The sequence below is a fragment of the Myxine glutinosa genome, chromosome 1 (genome assembly GCF_964187855.1).
Source record: "Myxine glutinosa chromosome 1, kmMyxGlut1.1, whole genome shotgun sequence".
NCBI lineage: Eukaryota > Metazoa > Chordata > Myxini > Myxiniformes > Myxinidae > Myxine > Myxine glutinosa.
In genome coordinates this window covers 278399483-278421823 of record NC_136261.1, presented here as the reverse complement: position 1 = coordinate 278421823, position 22341 = coordinate 278399483, and the positions used below count along the sequence as shown (strand labels likewise).

General features: G+C 47.8%; 1 protein-coding gene across 4 annotated transcripts in view; it reads left to right on the top strand.

Moving 5' to 3' along the window:
• Positions 1–974: 974 nt before the first annotated feature.
• Positions 975–22341, top strand: part of LOC137437856 (adhesion G-protein coupled receptor G2) — a 126714-nt gene continuing 105347 nt past the window's right edge. For 2 of the 4 annotated variants that reach the window (XM_078766333.1, XM_078766336.1), the window contains exons 1-2: positions 998–1274; positions 6242–6328. In XM_078766333.1, coding sequence (XP_078622459.1) covers positions 1196–1274; positions 6242–6328 — 166 coding nt within the window. In that variant the 5' untranslated portion in view covers positions 998–1195. Of the gene's footprint in view, positions 1275–6241; positions 6329–22341 lie in introns of all 4 variants that reach the window. The other 2 variants (XM_078766338.1, XM_078766340.1) reach the window with 1 other exon arrangement.

Sequence of the window (22341 nt, the reverse complement as noted above, 5' to 3'; positions counted from 1 at the left end):
AGTCACTAAATTGGGAAACATACTATTTTTGAGGTAAAAAGGTCAAAGGTCAACTCAAGGTCAAATTTTAAAAATCATCAATTTTCATCTAAAAAGCCATCAATTCTCAACCGATTGACTTGAAAATTGAACAGCATTTGCATATCGAGTCACTAAATTGGGAAACATACTATTTTTAGGTCAAAGGTCAACTCAAGGTCAAACTTCCAAAATCATCACTTTTTATCTGAAAAAAACCGTCAATTTTCATCCGATAGACTTGAAAATTGAACAGCATTTGCACATTAAGTCACTAAATTGGGAAACATACTATTTTTGAGGTCAAAAGGTCAAAGGTCAACTCAAGGTCAACCTTCCAAAATCATCATTTTCATCTGAAAAATCGTCAATTTTCTTCCTATTGACCCGAGCTTTGATCAAGATTGTTAATTTTAATCTTGATGAAATGGACAATTTGCTGTATCAATGGAATTTTTTTTCTTGGGGAGGGGGAGGGGGGGGCGTATTTTGCAAGTATCGTGCTCCGCATGATGTCTTCTTGCTTGTTTGTTTGTCGTGTTATAACTTGAGAACGGATTAACGGATTTCAATAAATCCAACTACGGTGGATTCGGGTAACTCCCGAGAATGTGTGTGATGCAAAAAAAAAAAAAGTAAAATATTTACATTTTTAAAAATTGGTACATGGACACGCGTGTCCAAACTGCAAATGCCAACAAGTGACGATGGTTATCCCTGCACGGAGAGCAGGATTTCCCAGGAATCCATTTATTTTTCTTCCCCCATAGATTAACCATCGCAGCAAAGATTGGTATTTCTGTCAGTGAAGCGATGGGTCTTATATTCTAGTGACACTAAAACAAGCATTCACATGACGGTAGTTTTAAAATATTGTAAACAAGTCGGGTTAGATTCCACGACTGGGTGTGAGTGGAACTAGTTTTGTGTTTGTAAACTCCTCCCCCATAATTTCCGGGGTTAGTAAACGTTGTGCACATATAGTGAGTCTTGTGTGTAAATGTCCATGTACATCAGAACCTGAGAGTGCTGTCACGAGGCAAGTGAATCTTCTTCAGATAAACTTTGTCGAATCAGTTGATTGGTAAATCCGCCTCCACCAATCCAGTCAAAAGACTACGGTAGCTGTTCAGAGTCGACCGACCATTCTCTCTCTGGATCCTGATTCACGGTAGTGATGATTATCTCTTATCCTCGAATTGAAAACTACTGGAAGTTCATCGTCATTATATCCTGCTTCAGCTTTCTCAAAATTGGTATGTTCCGGGTACTTTTTTGTTGTTTAATCTCCGGGTTAAAACGTCACATGGATTCTGCTATTTTGTTTTCTCTCTTTCTCGTATTTCTACTCTTAAACACTTCTATTTCCCACAACCCCTGGTTGTTGTACCTTTTATCATCCAAGTTGTCATATCGTCTGTGTACAGGTAACACTTCTCTGACACCTTTTCTGTGTGATAACTGACGAAAGCCCTTTATTACCTGCGCCACTAAACTAAAGATGCATACAGGTTGTGTCTTCACCCCTGTTTGGCTCTTTGTCTGTGAGCACGCTATTTCAAAACGTCATGGACGGATTCGGACGAAATTTGATGGACAAGTTTGGTGTGTGCTCTGCCGAGTGCCTTTCTTGTGTGGTCGTTGAGTTTGAGCTCTTTCTCTTGGAAGGTGTTCACGATCGTCATGGTTACCTCCGCCACCTGAGGTGGACGGAGGTTATGTTTTCACTCCTGTCTGTTTGTCTGTTTGTTTGTCTATGGCCACGATATCTTAAAAGGTTGTGGAATGATTCAGAAGAAACCTGGTCGACAGGTTGGATGTGTGACAAAGACGAAATGATTCGATTTTGGTAAAGATGAAAATCTGGATCTGGATACTTTAATCTCTAAAGAGCCTGGTGTTGGCTTAGCGGTTAGGGTGCCGGCTTGGGATCTTTGGATCCTGGGTTCGAATCCCGGTCGATCGCTGAATTAACACCAGGGGGGTTGACTCAGCCTGTCATCCTTCCGAGGTCGGCAAATTGAGCACCAGTTCACTGGTTAATTCCCTGTGTGTTGCAAGAGGCGACTAACAGGGTTGGTGGCAGGAAGGACTAACAGGGTTGGTGGCAGGAAGGGCATCCGGCCCTAAAACATTGCTAAGGGCATCCGGCCCTAAAACATTGCTTCACAAAGGGGATCACGGTGCCCAAAAAACGCCAAGCCCTGCTTTGCGGGGAAAAATGGCCTCTAAAGATGGTTCGATACTTTAATCTCTAAAGTGATTTTTCATCATTCAGAGATGGGGCGAAAACGATAGATATCTCACAAAGTTGGGGACGGATTATGAAAGATTCCAAACTTGGTGGATGAGTTGGTTAGGTGACAAGAAAAAGCCGATGAGATTGTGGTTCAGGTCCGAATCCAGATCCGGCCTATCAGTGGGATACAAAACGCAAACTGTTCAGCCTGGTGGAGGTTTCGCTCTACCGAGTGTCCTTCTAGATTCAACAGAGTACTATGCATAGCAATTCTCTGATGTTCTGTCTTTGACTGCTAAGCTGTGTTGTGGTGGTGGTGGTTCGTGTGCATCCTGTGTCTGCTGGTTGCATCATTTTCTGTGTCGCAGCTGTGCCGCTAATGCAATGTCCTCTATTAGCAGTCACCTGGTACTCATTTTGCCGACCTCAGAAGGATGACAGGCTGAGTCAACCCACCCGGTGTTAATTCAATGGCATGACATGGACTCATAATTCAGGACCCCAAGATCTCAAGCCAACCACCTTAACCGTTAAGTCAATGTGAGGCTTGCGTTGTAGTTTTAATAGCTTATTATGAGTGCATCTGTGAGCTGGCCTCAAGGTATACGCACTCACCTCTACACTGTCTAGCCAGGGTTCGAATCTCGACCCAGCGACAACCTGTGCATCACAATAGTGTTTCACAAGCAGCAATATGTGCACCGGCCATTGGAAAGGCATTAAACTGGATGTCCTGTCTGATAGCCTTAGTTGCTGCATGTTAAAGACCCCACAGTGTCCTTTGCGAAGAGTAGGCGAGTTATACATGGCTGACACCCTGGCCAAATTCCTGCCCTGATTCACTGTGGGGAAGGCAAAGACAAACCACCCAGCATAACCCTTTACCCAAAACTGCATTGGCAGCACCAACGCTCTACAAGGAGTATGGTACCAAAACTGCATTGGCAGCACCAACCCTCTACAAGGAGTATGGTACCAAAACTGCATTGGCAGCACCAACCCTCTACAAGGAGTATGGTACATTGATGATTATGAGATGCATCTGCTCGTTCGTGGTTATTGACATATTATGGACCCAAGATGGTGGAAGTTGGAGTCCTATGTACGAGTATTTGTGCCATGTATGTGCTCCAGCTGCAATGGAGCAATGCAACTGACCTTTGTGTGCTTGACACGGAAGTTGTGGAGTGTACTTCCGGTTGGAGTGAAATTGAAGTGAAAGGGATCTAAGTTTTCTGTGTACTGCGTATGCAGTTGTAATTAACTCGTCACATCATTCGCAAACTTTGTCATTGATCAACCCAAACATGAAAGCAGGACACTATGTGTGAGGCTGGCTCGAAGTTAACCTGCACCGTTTGCTCAGTATGATTGTAAAATATTTATAGATCACAGAAGGTTTGTGGGGTGGTAGTGGCAATGTTTGAATAATGACCAATCAGAGGAATGTGGAAACTCCTGGGTGAATGAGAGTTGACATCAAAGCTGCAAAAAGAATTCTAGTTATTTCCAATACTAGGGCATGCCCGTACGTGGGTGCAATGCCCGTACGTGGGTACGTGGGTACGTGGGTGCGAGTACGGTGACAATCCCCCCCCCCCTCTATTTACATGAAATGGTTTGGGCCATGAAATGGTTTGGTTCATTCGCAACGCCAAAGCGAACGGCGAACGGCTTGCGAGTACGGTGACAACCCCCCCCCTCTATTTACATGAAATGGTTTGGTCCATTCGCAACGACCACAGAACCCCCCCCCCCCCCCCCCCTCTATTTACATGAAATGGTTTGGTTCATTCGCAACGCCAAAGCGAACGGCGAACGGCTAAATCGCCATAGCTCGGTAACTACTTGTCCGATTAATATGAAACCTTGAAAAGGCACATCCTCGGGTCCCCAGCAATATACCTGGCAAGTTTAAAGTATATCGGACCCGTGGTTGTCGAGAAACAGCGGTCACAGACAAACATACAAACATACAAACATACAAACATACACACAGAGATTACTGGAATTATAGATAGACTAGGGCATGCCCGTACTATATATATGCCCGTACTATATATATATCTAAAATTATATCCCCCCCCTCTATTTACATGAAATGGTTTGGTCCATTCGCAACGCCAAAGCGAACGGCGAACGGCTTGCGAGTACGGTGACAATCCCCCCCCTCTATTTACATGAAATGGTTTGGTCCATTCGCAACGACCACAGAACCCCCCCCCCCCCCCTCTATTTACATGAAATGGTTTGGTCCATTCGCAACGCCAAAGCGAACGGCGAACGGCTAAATCGCCATAGCTCGGTAACTACTTGTCCGATTAATATGAAACCTTGAAAAGGCACATCCTCGGGTCCCCAGCAATATACCTGGCAAGTTTCAAGTATATCGGACCCGTGGTTGTCGAGAAACAGCGGTCACAGACAAACATACAAACATACAAACATACAAACATACAAACAAACATACACACAGAGATTAGTGGAATTATAGATAGATGGCAGTGAACTGCTTCAGTCTGATGATACGCTCTCTCTTCTCTCTTTCACAGGTTGTTCCTGGATGGGTAACTTCCTATATTTTGGAAAGTTCGTTGCAAACATCATTCCTATCTTATAATACAGATCTCCTCTCAACTACAAACTAATCGGCATTCTCCCCATCCTAAGCAAAGTAATGGAATCTATTCTTATCTAACTCGCAAATCTCTGCCAAACAGTTTGACTTCCGGCCTGGTTATTACACGCCCTTGTTTATGTTACTCCTGACACAGCAGTGGGATATATGCCCTGCACCACAAGCAAGAGGTTAGGACCATTTCTCTGCATAGCGCTCAATGTGTTTGACACTGTCGGCCATACAGCATTGATTTTGAAGTTGTCTGCCTATGGAATTCAGGGCCCCCTGCTCAAGTCGCTGTTTGATTTCCTATAGCAGAAACAGCCGGTGGCACTTGATGTGGTTTTAACCCATGACCCTTCCCTTCAAGCTAGGGTTCTACAAAGAAGCGTGTTGCGGCCTACATTACTCTTGATTTATAATAATAATAAAAACTAAAAAAAAACACCTTTAGAGGCCATTTTTCCCCGCAAGCGGGGGTTGGCCTTTTTCGGGGACCGTGGTTGTTGTTGTTTTTTGGTCCTCTTTTTGAAGCAATGTTTTACGGCCGGATGCCCTTCCTGACGCCAACCCTTTTTGTCGCCTTTTACGACAAGCAGGGAATTACCAGCAAGCTGGTACTCAATTAGCCGACCTCGGAAGGATGACAGGCTGAGTCAACCCCCCTGGCGTTAATTCAGCGATCGACCGGGATTCGAACCCAGGATCCTAGGATCCTAAGCTGGCACCCTAGCCGCTAGCCCAACACCAGGGCACCAGGGCAACACCAGGGCACCAGGGCTCAATGATCGATCATATTCTGTCGAAAACAAATGATCATTTTGCTGAGGACGTCACTCTCGTGAAAGACCAACCACTGCTGAATCCCTTTCATCAGATCAGGACAAGATACGCCGCCGGTCAGATATTTGGAACATGACATTCAACGCTGACAAGACACTGTCTCTCCACAAAGATTGGCAATCAAATTAACCAATTGACCTCTCTGGACAGCCTCTGGAAGAGGGGCATTCCCTGACAATCCTTACCCTCACTATCTATCATTTCCATACACAGTGATGAACTTGTTTCAGGACAACGTGAAAGTTTTGCCACTTTTTCATCTTCTTTTTCTTTGCAGCCCTACACACATTTAGTGGCTCTCAGCCTTGTTTAGTGCAAATTTCAATTTAAAAAGCACCTTTCATGGGAGAACCATATCTCCAAGTTGGAAGGAAAGCCTAAATGGCATTTCTAGGTATTCTTTGTAGACCTAAAGCATTTGCAAGCCTCACCCAGCTCATCGGGGAGTAAAGGCCTTTCATATCCATGGAGTATTGCTCCCATCTCTGGGCTACTTCTCTTGATTCCATGTTCCTCTTCAGGCTGTCAAAGACAAAACCTTCCACACCACTGGAATCTCAAGACTGGAGGTGAATTCCCAGGGACTTTCACTCTCCCACCAGCTGCAGGTTGGTTGGCTCTCTATTTTTTTTACAAGTTTACTTCGGGCCTATGCTTCCTTGCTCTGTCTTACATCTGCCCTCCCCTAGCTACCTCCAGTGTACACATTCCTCGATAATGCCTCTCCTACTGACCCTCCCAAACTCTTTGCTGTTTGCCCAACTGTATGAATTTGTCACCTTATTCTACTGATTGTGGTGGAATAGTCTCCCTGTGTCCATTTTGTCATCATCCTGATTTTAGTCTTTCAAATGCACTGCCCATCATTACATCCTGCCCATGTCCTCTTCTCCACTCACCAATTCATTCCTATTCTGCTTCGTTCTGTGCCATTGGCACGAATTAGTTCACCTGGACTTTAGTCAGGTGAGCTTATGCGATTGAGCAGTGTCCGTAGGTAAGTCAGTGAGTGAGTGAGTGAGTCTGTAAACACTTCAGTCATTATCGCTTGAACCAAACACACAATTTTGATGAAACTTGGCCACAAGCTGCATATCCGATGCCTAACGAAGGTGTAAATAATTTGCATCCTCCTGTCCACCCCATCCTCCCCCACCTTGAAACCCAGGGGCTACATTACATTAAACCATTACATGCCCACTCTGACTCCAACCACCAGTTTTCAGCTCATTTCATCCAACGGTTGAGTAATGCATAAAAGTCAAGCCCACAAACAAACAAACAAACAAACAGAGCAGGCACAGCCCGTAAACTCTGAGACATGTGGCCAGTGCATGAGCGCAACTTGAGGGGGGAAGGGTGGGGCAAATCTTCTCCACTCTTCCTTGCTATCCAGATTCGTCAGGGCAACGTGGCCTGGCCACGGTAAGACAGCCGGTAGGTCCCCATGAACCTGCCCACTCCCTCTTGTCTCTGTCGCTCTCTCATTCTCTTGGGGCCCTTGCTTCATGGAGGCGGGGGTATGCCACCCTGGATGTGGGGGATTAATGGGTTGCTCCCGGGAGAACAATCGGCTGTTCCGTGCAGCGGGCCTGTTCAAGAGAACTGTCCAGAGCTATACAATCTGATGGAGGTATGCGCTCGACTGAGTGCCGTTCTAGTTACTAATTAATTTAGCTGACTTTTTTTTACTGGTGGGGGATGTCCCAAAGCCCCCGACCCAATAGACCAGCCACCATAGACAACAGACACTACTTCTTGCGTATGTCTGTACACCTCCCCCAAACCATTTGGTGGTCTGTAAACCTGCTGTTCAAAGTAATTTAGCTCCTCCATGAGCCAAGTCCCATGTATATAAAAATAGGGGCAATACCCATGGGAGCTCACCTGGTAGAATAAAGCAGTCTACTACACCGACTAAAGTAGTGGTTCTCAACTCGCTTCAGTTCATTGGCCACTAGGTCAATCAAAATTTTTTCGTGGACCACATCCTTTTTGAGACATGATAAAAAAGAGTAGACAACAAACATTATCGTTTGAAATTTTTGGACAGTGGCACGTGTGACTTTGGACAATGTTCCTGTGGACTACCGAAAAAGTCACCATGGACCATCAGTTGAGAACCACTGGACTAAAGATATGTTAAACAGTATCATAGTATTTTAAACCAATTTCAGTTGGTAGCTAGGAGATAGGGCACCATGTAGAATCATACTAACATAACCATAAGACTTTAAACAACAACAACAAAAAAAACTATTTTGGGGCAACCTCCCCCCCCCTCCACCCCGCCCCTGTAGATCCCATAGACCCAACATAGACCCCGATTTTTTGACGCCATGAACAAACTTTGGTACTTCACGGGTGATGACGGTTGTGATAAAATTTCATCAAAATTGTGTGTACAGTTTTGGAGAAGAGAGCAAATACCTACTTTGGGGGACTCAAACCACCATAAACCCTCATCGACCCTGATTTTATTAGTGCCGTGAACACACTTTGCTACATAACTTGTGACGAAGATCATGGTCAAGTTTCATCGAAATTGTATGTGTAGTTTCAGAGAAGACATCAAATACCTATTTTGGGGGGGGGGGGGGGAGCGGAGGGGGGTTAAACCTGGGCCCACTTTAGTTTCACCGTAGACCCTCTCAGACCCTGATTTTCTGAATGCCATGAACAAACTTGAGTTGTTACATGCCAAATATCATTTCAGCCAAGTTTGGTCACAATCCCATCAGCAGTTTCGGAAAAGAAGTTGCAAGTGTTACGGACTGACGGATGGATGACGCACCATCCCATAAGCTCACCTGGAACTATATTCCAGTTGAGCTAAAAACAGGATGTCATCTTGTAATATCTTTGTTATAAAGATGTGGACACGCAGAGAGGATCAAGCACCATCTTTATTCAAGGCAACGGCAACGCAGGCCTCACTCGGCCCCGCCCACAGTGGCCTCACTCGGCCCCGCCCACAGCGGCCTCACTCGGCCATACACGTCACTACACATCTCTTCTTTTCTAATGAAGGACAGCATTGTGTATGATGTTTATGGTGAACAAATTTGTCAAGCCAGCTGAAACTTCCAGGATGTTCACTTTAATATTTAGTGCTATATGTCTATCACGAGAATAGTGTGTTTGGGTGGTTTATAAGTTTTATAAATGGACATGAATTGATAATGTATAATGAACATGTATGTATGCAACTGTGGCGTACACGAAAGCCCATTGGCGTGGTGACATCATTCCGCGCACCAAGTGGGTGGCGGCCACGCCCGAGGGGTAGGCGTGGCCTCAGGATATACACCGGGCGCGCAGCCCGGAGCGCGCCAGTGCTACAGTGACCTCTTTGGAATAAAGAACTATAAACTTACCGCGTTGTCCGCTTCCTCCTTGGTAGCAAGTCACACGCGTAGCATCACGTGCTTCATTGGTGACCTCCGACATTCGAGTCAGCCGTCGCTGACTACCCGAAACCGCCGCAACAATGGCTACCAACGCGGTCTCCATCAAGCTCCCCGAATTCTGGGAGTCACAAGCCGAAGTTTGGTTCCTGCAGGCGGAAGCCCAGTTCCGACTTCGAGGCATCGCGGTGGACGAGACATGTACTGCCACGTGATCGCCGCCCTCGGGCCCGGTATGGCCACCCGCGTCGTATCGGTCCTAAGGGATCCACCTGCCGACGGCAAGTACGAGGCGGTCAAGCGTCTCCTCCTCACCACGTTCGGCCTTACGATGGACGCATGGGCCGATCGCCTCTTGGACCTCCCCGAGATCGGGGACACGCGACCGTCGGACCGTATGGACCATATGCTGGCGCTCATGGGCGACGAAACCCCGAACGCTCTATTCCGGGCGTTGTTTTGACGCCAGCTGCCAGCACGAGTCCGCCTCGCTTTGGCTGGTTCTGCGTTAACGGAACCCCGTGCGCTCGCTGCTGAGGCCGACAAATACTACGCGGCTTTGGACACGCAGGCGAGTCTTGGCACGGTTGCCGCTCCCGAGGCTCCCGAGGCTCCCGAGGCTTTCCCCGATGCACCGCACATCGTGTCCGCCGCCACGCCCCGCCCACCACCACCGCCGCCGCCGTGAAGAAAACCGCGGCCTCCGACGCCGCAGCTGCCCACCTGGTGTTTCTTCCACGCCAATTTCGGCCACGAGGCTCGGCAGTGTCGCCCGCCGTGCTCATTCGGCAGGTCGGGAAACGGGCGAGCCGGCGCTCGGTGGCAACGGTGAGCATCGGCAATTCAAACAGCCTTCTGTACATAACGGACACCTTGTCCGGGCGCCGTTACCTGTGTGACACGGGGGCACAGGTGAGTGTCGTTCCTGCCGGTACGTCCGACAAGCACACCGCGGGCCGAGGTCCCGCGCTGCTTGCGGCCAATGGTACGTCTATACGCACGTACGGAAAACGCTGTCTCTCCCTGCGGTTCGGAGGTCAGGTTTTCCATTGGTCGTTCGTTACGGCCGACGTGCCCATGGCACTGCTCGGCGCGGACTTCTTATGTGCTAATGGATTACTGGTCGATGTAAAGCGCAGAAGGCTTGTCCAGGCTGAGACGTTCAGCTCGCTCGCGTGTGCGCTGCCCACCTCGTTGAGCAGCTCACAGAGCGGCTCACCGAGCGGCTCACCGAGCGGCTTGCTGAGCGGTTCCATTCCGGCCAGGTTCATCTGTACGCTTCCGGCAGCGGACGAATTCGCCCGCCTCCTCGCGGGTTTCCCGGCCCTCACACGGCCCACCTTCTCGGCGGGGACCGTCAAGCACGGGGTGGAACACCACATCCCCACCGCCGGGCCACCGGTCTACGCCCGGGAACGCCGCCTCGAGCCGACGAAGCTCGCCATAGCTAAAGCGGCGTTCGCTACGCTGGAGTGGCTCGGCATCGTGCAGCGCTCCGAGAGCGCGTGGGCGTCCCCGCTCCACATCGTGCCCAATCCCGGCGGGGGATGGCGACCGTGCGGGGACTACCGGCGCCTCAACGACGCCACCACCCCCGACCGCTACCCCGTCCCCCACATCCAGGACTTCTCCGCCCGGTTGGCGGGGATGTCCTTCTTTTCAAAGGTGGACCTCGTACGCAGCTACCACCAGGTCCCCGTCAGGCCGGAGGACATCGTTTTCGCGATGGGCAAGGTCGCCGAGCCGTGGTCGGCCCGGCAACAGCGTCACCTCGCGGCCGTGTCCGAGTACACGACGGACATCCGACACGTCGCGGGAAAGGACAACCCGGTGGCCGACTGCCTTTCCCGGGCCGTCGCCCACGCAGTCCACCTTGGCATCGACTATGCCCGGATGGCGGCGGACCAGGCCGCCGACCCCGGGGTCCAGGCCTTGCGGACCGCCGTCACGGGCCTCCGCGTCACCGAGGTGCCCTTCGACGGCGCGGGCACGGCCCTCGTTTGCGACGTCTCCCTCGGGCGGCCTCGCCCCATCGTGCCCGCAGGCTGGCAGCTCCAGGTTTTTGACGCCATCCACGGCCTGTCCCACCCGGGCATGAAGGCCTCCCAGAGGTTGGTCGCCGACAAGTTTGTCTGGCATGGCCTCCGGAAGGCCGTCCGCTGCTGGACCAGGACGTGCCTCGCGTGCCAGCACGCGAAGGTGCACCGGCACACCCAGGCCCCCTTGGCCCCGTTTACGGTGCCGGAACGTCGGTTCGACCACGTGCACGTGGACCTAGTGGGACCTCTGCCCCCCTCGCGGGGTTTCACCCATGTCCTTACCATGGTGGACCGCACCACCCGGTGGCCGGAGGCCGTGCCTTTGCCGGCGCCGACGGCGGCAGACGTCGCGCAGGCGTTCATCGCCACCTGGGTCGCCCGGTTCGGCGCCCCCTCGGACATCTCGTCCGACCGCGGCCCCCATTTCACCTCGGAGCTCTGGGCCGCGGTCGCGCAGGGGCTCGGGGTCCAGCTGCACCGAACCACGGCCTACCACCCCCAGGCCAACGGCCTGTGCGAGCGATTCCACCGCTCGTTGAAGTCCGCGCTCCGGGCCACCCTCCGCGACGGCGGCTGGGTTGACAGGCTCCCCTGGGTCCTGCTGGGCCTCCGGACGGCGCCCAAGGAGGACCTGCGCGCATCCGCGGTGGAGTTGGTCTTTGGACAACCGCTGCGGGTGCCGGGCGTGTTCCTCCCCGACCCCACGGCACCTTGGTCCGCGGCGCAGGAGCGTTCTGCGCTGCAGGAGACCGCCCGGAGGTTCGCCCCGGTGCCGACGGCGCACCACGGGCACCCTCCTACACACGTCGCCCCGGAGCTTCGCACCGCGGAGTACGTCTTCGTCTGGCACGACGCCCACCGGACACCACTGCGGCCCCCGTACGATGGGCCTTTCCGCGTGCTGGAGACCGGGGTGAAACATTTCACCCTGGACTGCGCTGCAGGATCCGCCGATCTGCAGGATCTGCAGGATCTGCACGATCCGCTGCGATCCGCCGAGCGGCACTCCCGACCGGGTCTCCATAGACCGCCTCAAGCCGGCCCACCTCGACGTGGACCACCCACCGCCGGTGGCTCGGCCCCCGCGTCGGGGCCACCCCCCTGCGGGCGGACCCCCGGCACCGCCCAGCACCGCAGGCACGCCGCCGCCCGGTCCGGCACACATCCCGGGTACAGCCGGGGGCATCCCACCTGGCATCCCTGCACCCCGGACACCGACGGTCGCCAGAGGGCGCTTCGGCCGGGTCATCCGTTTGCCCCGCAAACTGGCCCTCCAGGTGCGCAGGAATTCTGGGGGGGGCGTGTGTGGCGTACACGAAAGCCCACTGGCGTGGTGACATCATTCCGCGCACCAAGTGGGCGGCGGCCACGCCTGAGGGGTAGGCGTGGCCTCAGGATATACACCGGGCGCGCAGCCCGGAGCGCGCCAGTGCTACAGTGACCTCTTTGGAATAAAGAACTATAAACTTACCGTGTTGTCCGCTTCCTCCTTGGTAGCAAGTCACGCGCGTAGCATCGCGTGCTTCACAACTAAATAGGTGATTCCAAAAAAATGACTCGTTTTGAGCAGTTGATTTTGGGCATTCGCTGTAACAACGTATTGTCGTGTGATTCCCCTTGGTTAACACCAGGAGAGAAGCACGGATAGCCAAAGCGAGCTTTAACTCCAGGCGTTCAGTTCAAATAGCAGACTTTACTATATATATATGCACGGGGGAGGAAAGAGAAGAAGAAGAAGAAGAAGAAGAAGAAGTGCTTACCTGAGCGATCCGCCGAGCAGTCTTCAAACCTGCAAAAATAACTCACAGGAAAACCCGGTTTAGAATGTACAGGGAAAAATAATACAAAGGTTTATTACACGGAACCCGAGAACAAGAAACGCGACGGCAAAATAAGTTCCTAAATGGAGCGCTCCCACACCAGACTTAAACACATACGGGAGAGAAGAGAAATGAATAAATAAATAAATGTGTTGTTTTATGTGTGGGCTTAGCTCAATCGAATGATGTATCTCGCCAAGATAGTCAGGTTCACTATGTTAACAAATATAATTTCGTTCAAAATTTTGGTAGATTAGCAAAACTATACATTTTTGGAATATTCAGAGCATGAGGAATCCAAAAATTAATGTTTACATTTGCGTAGACACCTTTGCGAAAATGACACTCAGGACAGTGATGAAGATAGTCAGGTTCACTATGTTAACAAATATAATTTCTTTCAAAATTTTGGGATTAGCAAACCTGTACATTTTTGGAATCGTCAGAGCATGGAGAATCTGAAAATCAATGTTGGCATTTGCACAGACACCTGCATGGCCGCCATTTTGGATTTTGAAAATGGCCGCCATAAAATACATATTTTGCGCGATCTCGGCTTCTAGTCAACCTAGAGACTTAATTAAATATGCTAATCCTATGTTTTCTGGGTCAAGGAATCCAATAAAGGCCTCAAAATAGTGCTCAGGATTATATAAAAGCAACAAACAAAGATAATTGAAAACCATTGTCTTTATATTTGTGATATAACTGTATTACATAATACATGATATTGCAAGTCCTTTGAAGTTATAGGTTGTTATAGGAAGTTATAGGTAGTATCAGATTGAACTATAAGTCCTATACACAGGATCTACGAGGTCTATACCATTCAGGAATATGCTTTTACAGATCTTCATCACTGTCCTGAGTGTCATTTTCGCAAAGGTGTCTACGCAAATGTAAACATTAATTTTTGGATTCCTCATGCTCTGAATATTCCAAAAATGTATAGTTTTGCTAATCTACCAAAATTTTGAACGAAAAAACATAGTGAACCTGACTAAGACCCGTCTCAGGCCCGTTGGCAGGAACCGCACCGTCGTTGGTGGGAACCAGGCCTCCGTTCCCTTGTGTGCTCACGGCACATCCACGCCCCCTCCAGGCAGGTCGCGTGAGTGAGCGAACGATCCGCAGCTCCCCTTCGTTCTGACCACAGGTCACATCCCGTACACCGTCGCTCGCCAATGTCGATACCAAGGGCACGATGAAAAAGACGCACAAGGCAAGAGTCTCCGCGGCAGAGAGAGCAAGAGGAAAGCGCCAGGGCAAGAGATCCAAGGCAGAGAGAGAAGGCCAAAATGACGCTCACCAAATTCCTTTTAATCAGTCGTCTGACGTCTACGGCACCACGGTCCAATCCTCGCAGACCAACAGCACCGGCCCAGCGCTCCACCAATGGCCGCGTCGCTTCTCCTTCATGCCATCGGTCCTTGGCCAATCAGCGCGTCGCTTCTCCTCGCTCCTCCCTCGACAAATAGGCTGGCTTCGTCCTACCTCGTGTCTTCCTATTGGTGGTGTCTCATCCAATCGCTGCCCCTCTGGGCGTGTCTTCTGCCTGCTTGCTCGATGTTGCCATACAAGTTGGTGATGTAGCCGGTGATTTCGAACTGACTTGTTGGGTGGTTTTATTGTGGGGGGGGATATTTAATTAGTGTACTAGGGCCATTCTATTGTAAAATGTCTGAAGTGTGGTGCCATAAAGGACAATGGGATGATTACCAGGTTCTACGGACAGGGAACCACCTTTAGAGGCCATTTTTCCCTGCAGAGCAGGGGTTGGCCTTTTTTGGGCACCGTAGTCCCCTTTTTGAAGCAATGTTTTATGGCCGGATGCCCTTCCTGCCGCCAACCCTGTTAGTCGCCTCTTGCGACACACAGGGAATTACCAGTGTACTGGTACTCAATTTGCCGACCTCGGAAGGATGACAGGCTGAGTCAACCCCCCTGGCATTAATTCAGCGATTGACCGGGATTCGAACCCAGGATCCTAGGATCCCAAGCCAGCACCCTAACCGCTAAGCCAACACCATGCATTGTGTTCTACGGACAGGGGAATTAGCATAATCCCTATGATAACTAACAAGGGTCATCCTTGTATGATCACAAAGATACACTTACGTGAACAAACCGCCTGAACAAACTTATTACATGTGGGGTTCCCTATCACGATAATCGGAGCACACTACCTATACAGATCTACCTTAATCTATATATCAGTACTCCAAAATTTACAACAGTACGTTTTCTTGTCATGGAAATGTGTATCAGAATTGGAAGTGTGGAATTTTTTTTATAATTAATTTACAGCTGAAACTCAATACGGTGATTTTAGAGACCTCATTTGATAAGACAGCAGATTGGATGGAAGTACTTTAACTGTGTCTCCAAACCTCTTTGTAGCACAGTTATGCTCCGACTCACGTTACTTCAGCGAGTGACTGCCTTATTTCTGAACTATTCCATGAACCTTAGGCATTTCAAAAAAACAAATCTAAGTGTAGTTATTGACTCTAAAACCAATATTATTACATTCAGTCATGTCAAATTTATTCATCCTTAACTATATATATATATATATATATATATATATATATATATATATATATATATATATATATATATATATATGTATGTATGTATGGATATATATATATATATATATATATATATATATATATATGTATGTATGTATGGATATATATATATATATATATATATATATATATATATATATATATATATATATATATATATATATATATATATATATATATGCCGTGTGATTCCCTCCCAGTTAACACCACGAGAGTCACGGATGGCCAATAGCAAGCTTTTAACTCCGAAGGCGATGATCAAATGCGGATTTTACTATATAATGCTCGGGAGGAAGAAAGAAGAAGAGGAAGCTGAAGAGCTTACCTGTGGTCCCGCCGCAGTCCTCAAACCTGCGGAAAATAAACTCAAACAAAGACCGGACTTAAAATGTACAAAAAATAACGAAGGGGTTTATTAAACGGAATGTAGGTAATATAAAATAAAATGCGTGATAATAAATAATGTTCCTAAATGGGATGTCCCCCACACCTGACTTGAACACAGACGAAGGGAAAGGATAACTGAAAAGAATTGTATGGTGTGTAACTTAGCTCCGATCACTGGTGAGGTCTCCTCAAGGTCGTCAAAATTGTCCAGGGCGCTGGCGTCGTTGCGCGCAAAGTGCGCGTGTTGGTGCGAAACAGGCCTCACTAGGCCTCGATGAAGGCCTCCCGCATGAGGCGAACAGGCCGCGTGCAGGGCGCTCCTCCAGCTGTGCCTGGCTTCGTCCACCCATCCTTTGCACAGAGAACCGCAGTTCCTGGTGGCGTCTCCAAACACGGTCGGTCCAAGTGCTTCCTGGAGCCCGTTTTCCCCCAGAGTCCGGAACCAAGAGATAGAGTCGATGGCAGAGGAAGGTGTGAGGGGCAAGCGAGAGAGAAGGCAAGAGAGGGCAAGAGCAGAGGGTCAGAGAGAAAATGTCGGTCCGAGAGTTCTTTTAACGTTGGGTCGTGACGTCATCAGCGCTTCTCCACCAATCAGCGCGCCGCTTCTTGCTCGCCTCTGACGTCATCAGTGGTCCTTGCCAATCGGTGCTCTGCTTCCTCCTCGGCCTTCCCTCTATCAATCAGCGGGTAGCTTCCAGATTTGAAGGGTGCCTTCTCCCAACTGCTGTTTTCAGATCTCCCCATAGGTGTTCAATGGGATTTAGATCGGGACTCGTTGCTGGCCACTTCAGAACAGTCCAGCGTTTTGTCTTGAACCATTCCTGGGTGCTTTTTGAAGTGTGTTTGGGGTCATTGCCCTGCTGCAGGACCCATGACCTTCGACGAAGACCCAGCTTTCTGATACTAGGTTGAACATTGTGCTCCAAAATGCTTTGGGAATCTCCTGATTTAATGATGCCATGCACACATTCAAGGTACCCAGTGCCAGAGGCAGTACAGCAACCCCAAAACATCATTGAACCTCCTCCATGTTTGACTGAAGGGAAGGTGTTCTTTTCTTTGAAGGCTTCAGTTTGTTTTCTGTAAACATAGAGATTATGTGCTTTACAAAAAAGCTCTATGTTTGTCTCATCTGTCCACAGGACATTCTCCCAGAAGGATTTTGGCTTGTTCAGGTGTGTTTTGGAAAACTCCAGTCGGGCTTTCTCAGCAGTGGGGTCCTTCTGGGTTTCCTACCATAGAACGCCCTTTCATTGAGTTGGCGATGGATGATGCAAGTTCATTCCTCTTTTCTCCCGCCTCTGGAACAAACTCCCACACTCACTTCAATCACACTCCTCCCTCCAGGTCTTTAAAACAGCTGTTCACCACCATCTCTTATCTTCCCCCATCCAAAACCTTGATCTTTTCTACCCCCACTAATTCACCCCAGATCCACCTTGTTTGAAATTCCAACTTCTTTCCTGGAAGTCCTGGCAGTGTCCATATGTTTTATACCTCTCCCACCCCCCCCCCCCCCTTCCCATGCCTCCCTCCCAAAGACCTCTCCCTCCCACAGTTCTCTCGATGTCTCCATGTCTCTCGGTCCCTGCTCTTAAATGTTGTGTTTGTGTCCTTCCCCCTCTCTCCCCATCTTGTCTACCGCTCCCGATGTTATTTGTTTTATGTGTCTGTTTGTCTTTCTGTGTGATTAATGTTCGCTCTTTCACGAGCCTCGATCTTGTATACAAAAAAACGAAAAAAAAAAAACTGTCGTACCTTGTGTCTGAAGGACAGCTTGAATCTGTTTGGTAGTTGATTGAGGTGCTTTCTCCACCATCTGAACAATCCTTCGCTGCAATCTTAGATCAAGTTTTCTCTTGCGGCCACATCCAGGGAGGTTGGCTAAGTGCCATGGGCCTTAAACTTCCTGATAACATTGCGTACGGTGGACACAGGAACATCAAGGTCTCTGGAGATGGACTTGTAGCCTTGAGATTGTCCATGCTTCGCTACAATCTTGTGTCGGCCTCCTCAGACAATGCTCTGGTTTTCTTTCTTTTCTCCATGCTCATTTCTGTACACACAGTGACACAAAACAGCAGAAAGACTCCTTTTCTGGTTGAATGAGTTATTTTTATATTGCAAGCACCTGCAACTCACCACAGGTGAGTTCATTTCCAAAGTAAAGGAGAATCACCTGCTTGAAATCGAATTATTTCTAACAACTTCGAAAAGGTGCCAATAATATGTCGACGAATAACGCCATTGTATGATTTCTGTGTTGAATAAGCTTAGATTTCGTGATTTTTCAACTTTTTTTGTTTTGTTCCACTGCAAACCAAAGAAATACATATGTGGATACCAAAATATATTTTAATATCAACGATTTTCTGGAAGAAATGATGCATTATTTGGAAAAACTGCAAGAGTGCCAATATTTTTGGCCACAATTGTATATGCAATTTTTGACCTGACCAGACCCAGTGACGCTGCTTGTGCTCACTTTTGTCTCTCTAAAATGCCTTGATGACATTATACAGACATGGCTGATATGTAGTCACTGAAGCTGAATTATAGTAAAACCGATTTCGTCATTGGTTCTTCAGCAAACCACTATAAACAGCTTTGTAATTATACGTTCAGCTTTGACAATCCTTCATTCTCCTACAATCTGTAATTTAGAAGTGATGTTTAATCATCACATGACGATGTCTGATCAGGTCACATAGTTGTGTACCTCTCTTAATTGGCAAGATTTATAATTGAATCGCATCAGGAAGTACATGAAATGATGTTGTGGAAATGGCTCCTGGTGGGTTTTTACTGTGTAGTATAACTCTAATTTATTTATTTGTATGTGTTCCGACTAAGTTTGAGGTGATTTAATTGTGATATCGAACATGCGTCATTGAAATGTATATAGCAGCTGCCGTCCACATTCACCCCGTGTACATATCTAAGATTACTTTATCCCTTCACCCCTTCTTTTAAAGGTCTATTCTTTGTAATCTGTCCTATAGTTTTTCTAAAAGGGAACAAGGCCTAGTGGGCCATGCAAAGCACCAGGTTAGGTGCAAATCGGCTGCAGTGGAGCTTTGGGGTGCGCCACAGAGGCCTGGCCTCTGCTTGAGTGACGCCTGTGTGGCCAATGATGGTGGTACTTGTGGGTCCCATAACGTCAAGAGGTGGGGGGAGGGGCGAGGAGATAGAAAGGGGGAACGGCTGGAACTTTGAGTCTGTCTCGACTGGGCTTTGACAGAGACGTGCTGTGCGAGCATCCAAAAGTTGGTGGAGCCAGCCCCCCACAAGCGACCGAACCACTCTCCTTCCCGCGGCAGTTTTCGGACTCGCCTCGTGCTATGTCTTGTCCCAGGCTGCGGTGCTTGGATCATGGAGAGACAGCCTGCCCAAACTGCCCACACAAAACCTTTTTGCCTGGGTTTAGCTGCATCCTGTCAGACACAACCTCAAGTTTTGAATGCCTGAAAGCCTTTAGGGTTCACACCTGGGGTGTGTAGTTTAGATAGTTGCAAATGATTATTGCTTATCTTTGTATTTCCCTCTCTGATTGTTATTTCCAATACACATTTGCACATGAATGTGGTCATGGTTACCGCTCGAGATTCTGATTGGACACTGATTGCACGCATGCCGGTCATCTCGGACACCTCCAGGTAGCAGGTAACTGAGACCATAATAGGCAAAAAATAGCCTGAGACCCTGGTGGGGACATCCAAATGGCTGCTCTTCATGACCCCTTTAATGTTGATCGTTGGAATCATACCCAGCGCTGGGTATCATCCAACGGCTTCAACAATAGCGATACTTCTCGTAATGTTGTTCATGCACTTGTGCTCTCCAGGTTAGACTATGGTAGTTATTTACTTGCTGGAATCACAAAGCAGAATTTGTATATCGATTACAGATAGCGCAGAACAAGTGCGCTCACCTGAGCTTTCAACAACCTAAATGGTCTCATGTTCTCTTTCAGTATACGTCTCACATGTTTTAGCAGCAGAGAACACCTTACTCAATTTGTTCTGCAGCAGCTCATATCCCTTGTTGAACATAAATTCAACAAAAAAGCGGGCTATATATATAGTACCTTTCAATTAATTGCCTCTAGGGTTTGGACAAACTTACATTTCAATGAGAAATATGAAAATAACGAGAGTTGAATCTCTTTAAATGTGCCTAAAGACTCTCGCTCTTTCTCTGTCTCTTTCTGTGTGTGTGTGTGTGACCCACTCCCCCGTGTGTGTGTGTGTGTATGTGTGTGTGTGTGACCCACTCCCCCGTGTGTGTGTGTGTGTGTTTGTGACCCACTCCCGTGTGTGTGTGTGTGTGTGTGTGTGTCTGTGTGTCTGTGCCTTGTATCCACAGGCATAAGACGTTATATAAATACAATTATTACCTCCGCCACCAAAGGTGGATGGAGGTTGTGCTTTAAATACTGTCTTTCTGTTGTTTGTCTGTCTGTCTGTTTTGTTTTGTTTTGAACAGCATATCTCAAAAAGTTGTGAACAGATTCGGCCAAAATTTGGTGGAGAGGTTGGAAAAGTGACAAGGACGAAATGATTCGATTTTGGTGAAGATCAGAATCAGGATCCGGATGCGATAATTTTTAAAATTTGCAAGTTATTCTTCACCATTGAGTGAAAGGGCCCGAAACGATATATAGCATGATATTTGAAGAAGTTGTGGATGACTTTCGACAAAACAAGGTGGATGAGTTGAGTAAGTGACATGAACGAGCTGATTAGCTTTTGGTTCAGGTCCGAATCCAGATCCGGCCTATCAGTGGGATACAAGACGTAAACTGTTCAGCCTGCAGAGGTATGCTCTCTACCGAGTGCCATTCTAGTTTTATTGTTATTTTTACATGCAAGTAAACTTGTAAATAACAAAGGATGTGGATGTTAGTTAGCACATAGCATAGAAGTAAACCAATATGTTGATTAACCTGTGTATGTAGATATGGCACAAATATGATGGACCAAATGGCATATGTGACAAAAATTTCCTTGGACTTTACTGTTTTTCCTGCATTAGTTGGTGGACATTAAAGATCCCACAGTGTCCTTCATGAAAAGTAGGCCAGCTATCGTTGGCACCCTGAACAAATTCCAAATCCATATTCTAACCGACTTAGTCGAATGTCAGACTGGGCCAGCCGGTTCGAGAAAGACTTAGGCCAATTTTCCCCCTGGCCGACACCACAATTTGTTGTAGAGTAATAAGAACTGGTTGGACAGCCTAAAAGGAGGTAAACTTACCTCTGAGCTGTTTATTGTGGGTTTGAATCTCAGCCCAACTCTAAAACTGTCATCTTTGTGTTTTGCACATAGTGTGAGACATCAATGTGTGTGCCGTCCCTCGGATGGATGTTAAACTGGGCGCCTCGTCTGCCGGCATTAGTTGGTGCATGTTAAATATCTCACGGTATCCTTCATGAAGATTAGGTGAGTTATTGTCAGCATCCGAGCCAAATTACAAACTCCTGTCATCTGGTTAGGTCAGGCAGTAAAAAAGAAAAGAAAAAAACCTTGGGCTACAAAAGTTCCCAGGAGAAGGTGGGAATAATTCGAGGCATGGGAAATAGTAGTGGAAGGAGTATTAGTAGTCGCATAATTGCAATCACTGTCGTTGCAATAGCTGTTGTAGAATGATTGCAATAGCTGTTGTGGAATGATTGCAATAGCTGTTGTAGAATGATTGCAATAGCTGTTGTAGAATGATTGCAATAGCTGTTGTGGAATGATTGCAATAGCTGTTGTGGAATGATTGCAATAGCTGTTGTGGAATGATTGCAATAGCTGTTGTGGAATGATTGCAATAGCTGTTGTGGAATGATTGCAATAGCTGTTGTAGAATGATTGCAATAGCTGTTGTAGAATGATTGCAATAGCTGTTGTAGAATGATTGCAATAGCTGTTGTAGAATGATTGCAATAGCTGTTGTGGAATGATTGCAATAGCTGTTGTGGAATGATTGCAATAGCTGTTGTAGAATGATTGCAATAGCTGTTGTAGAATGATTGCAATAGCTGTTGTAGAATGATTGCAATAGCTGTTGTGGAATGATTGCAATAGCTGTTGTAGAATGATTGCAATAGCTGTTGTAGAATGATTGCAATAGCTGTTGTAGAATGATTGCAATAGCTGTTGTGGAATGATTGCAATAGCTGTTGTAGAATGATTGCAATAGCTGTTGTAGAATGATTGCAATAGCTGTTGTAGAATGATTGCAATAGCTGTTGTAGAATGATTGCAATAGCTGTTGTAGAATGATTGCAATAGCTGTTGTGGAATGATTGCAATAGCTGTTGTAGAATGATTGCAATAGCCGTTGTAGAATGATTGCAATAGCTGTTGTAGAATGATTGCAATAGC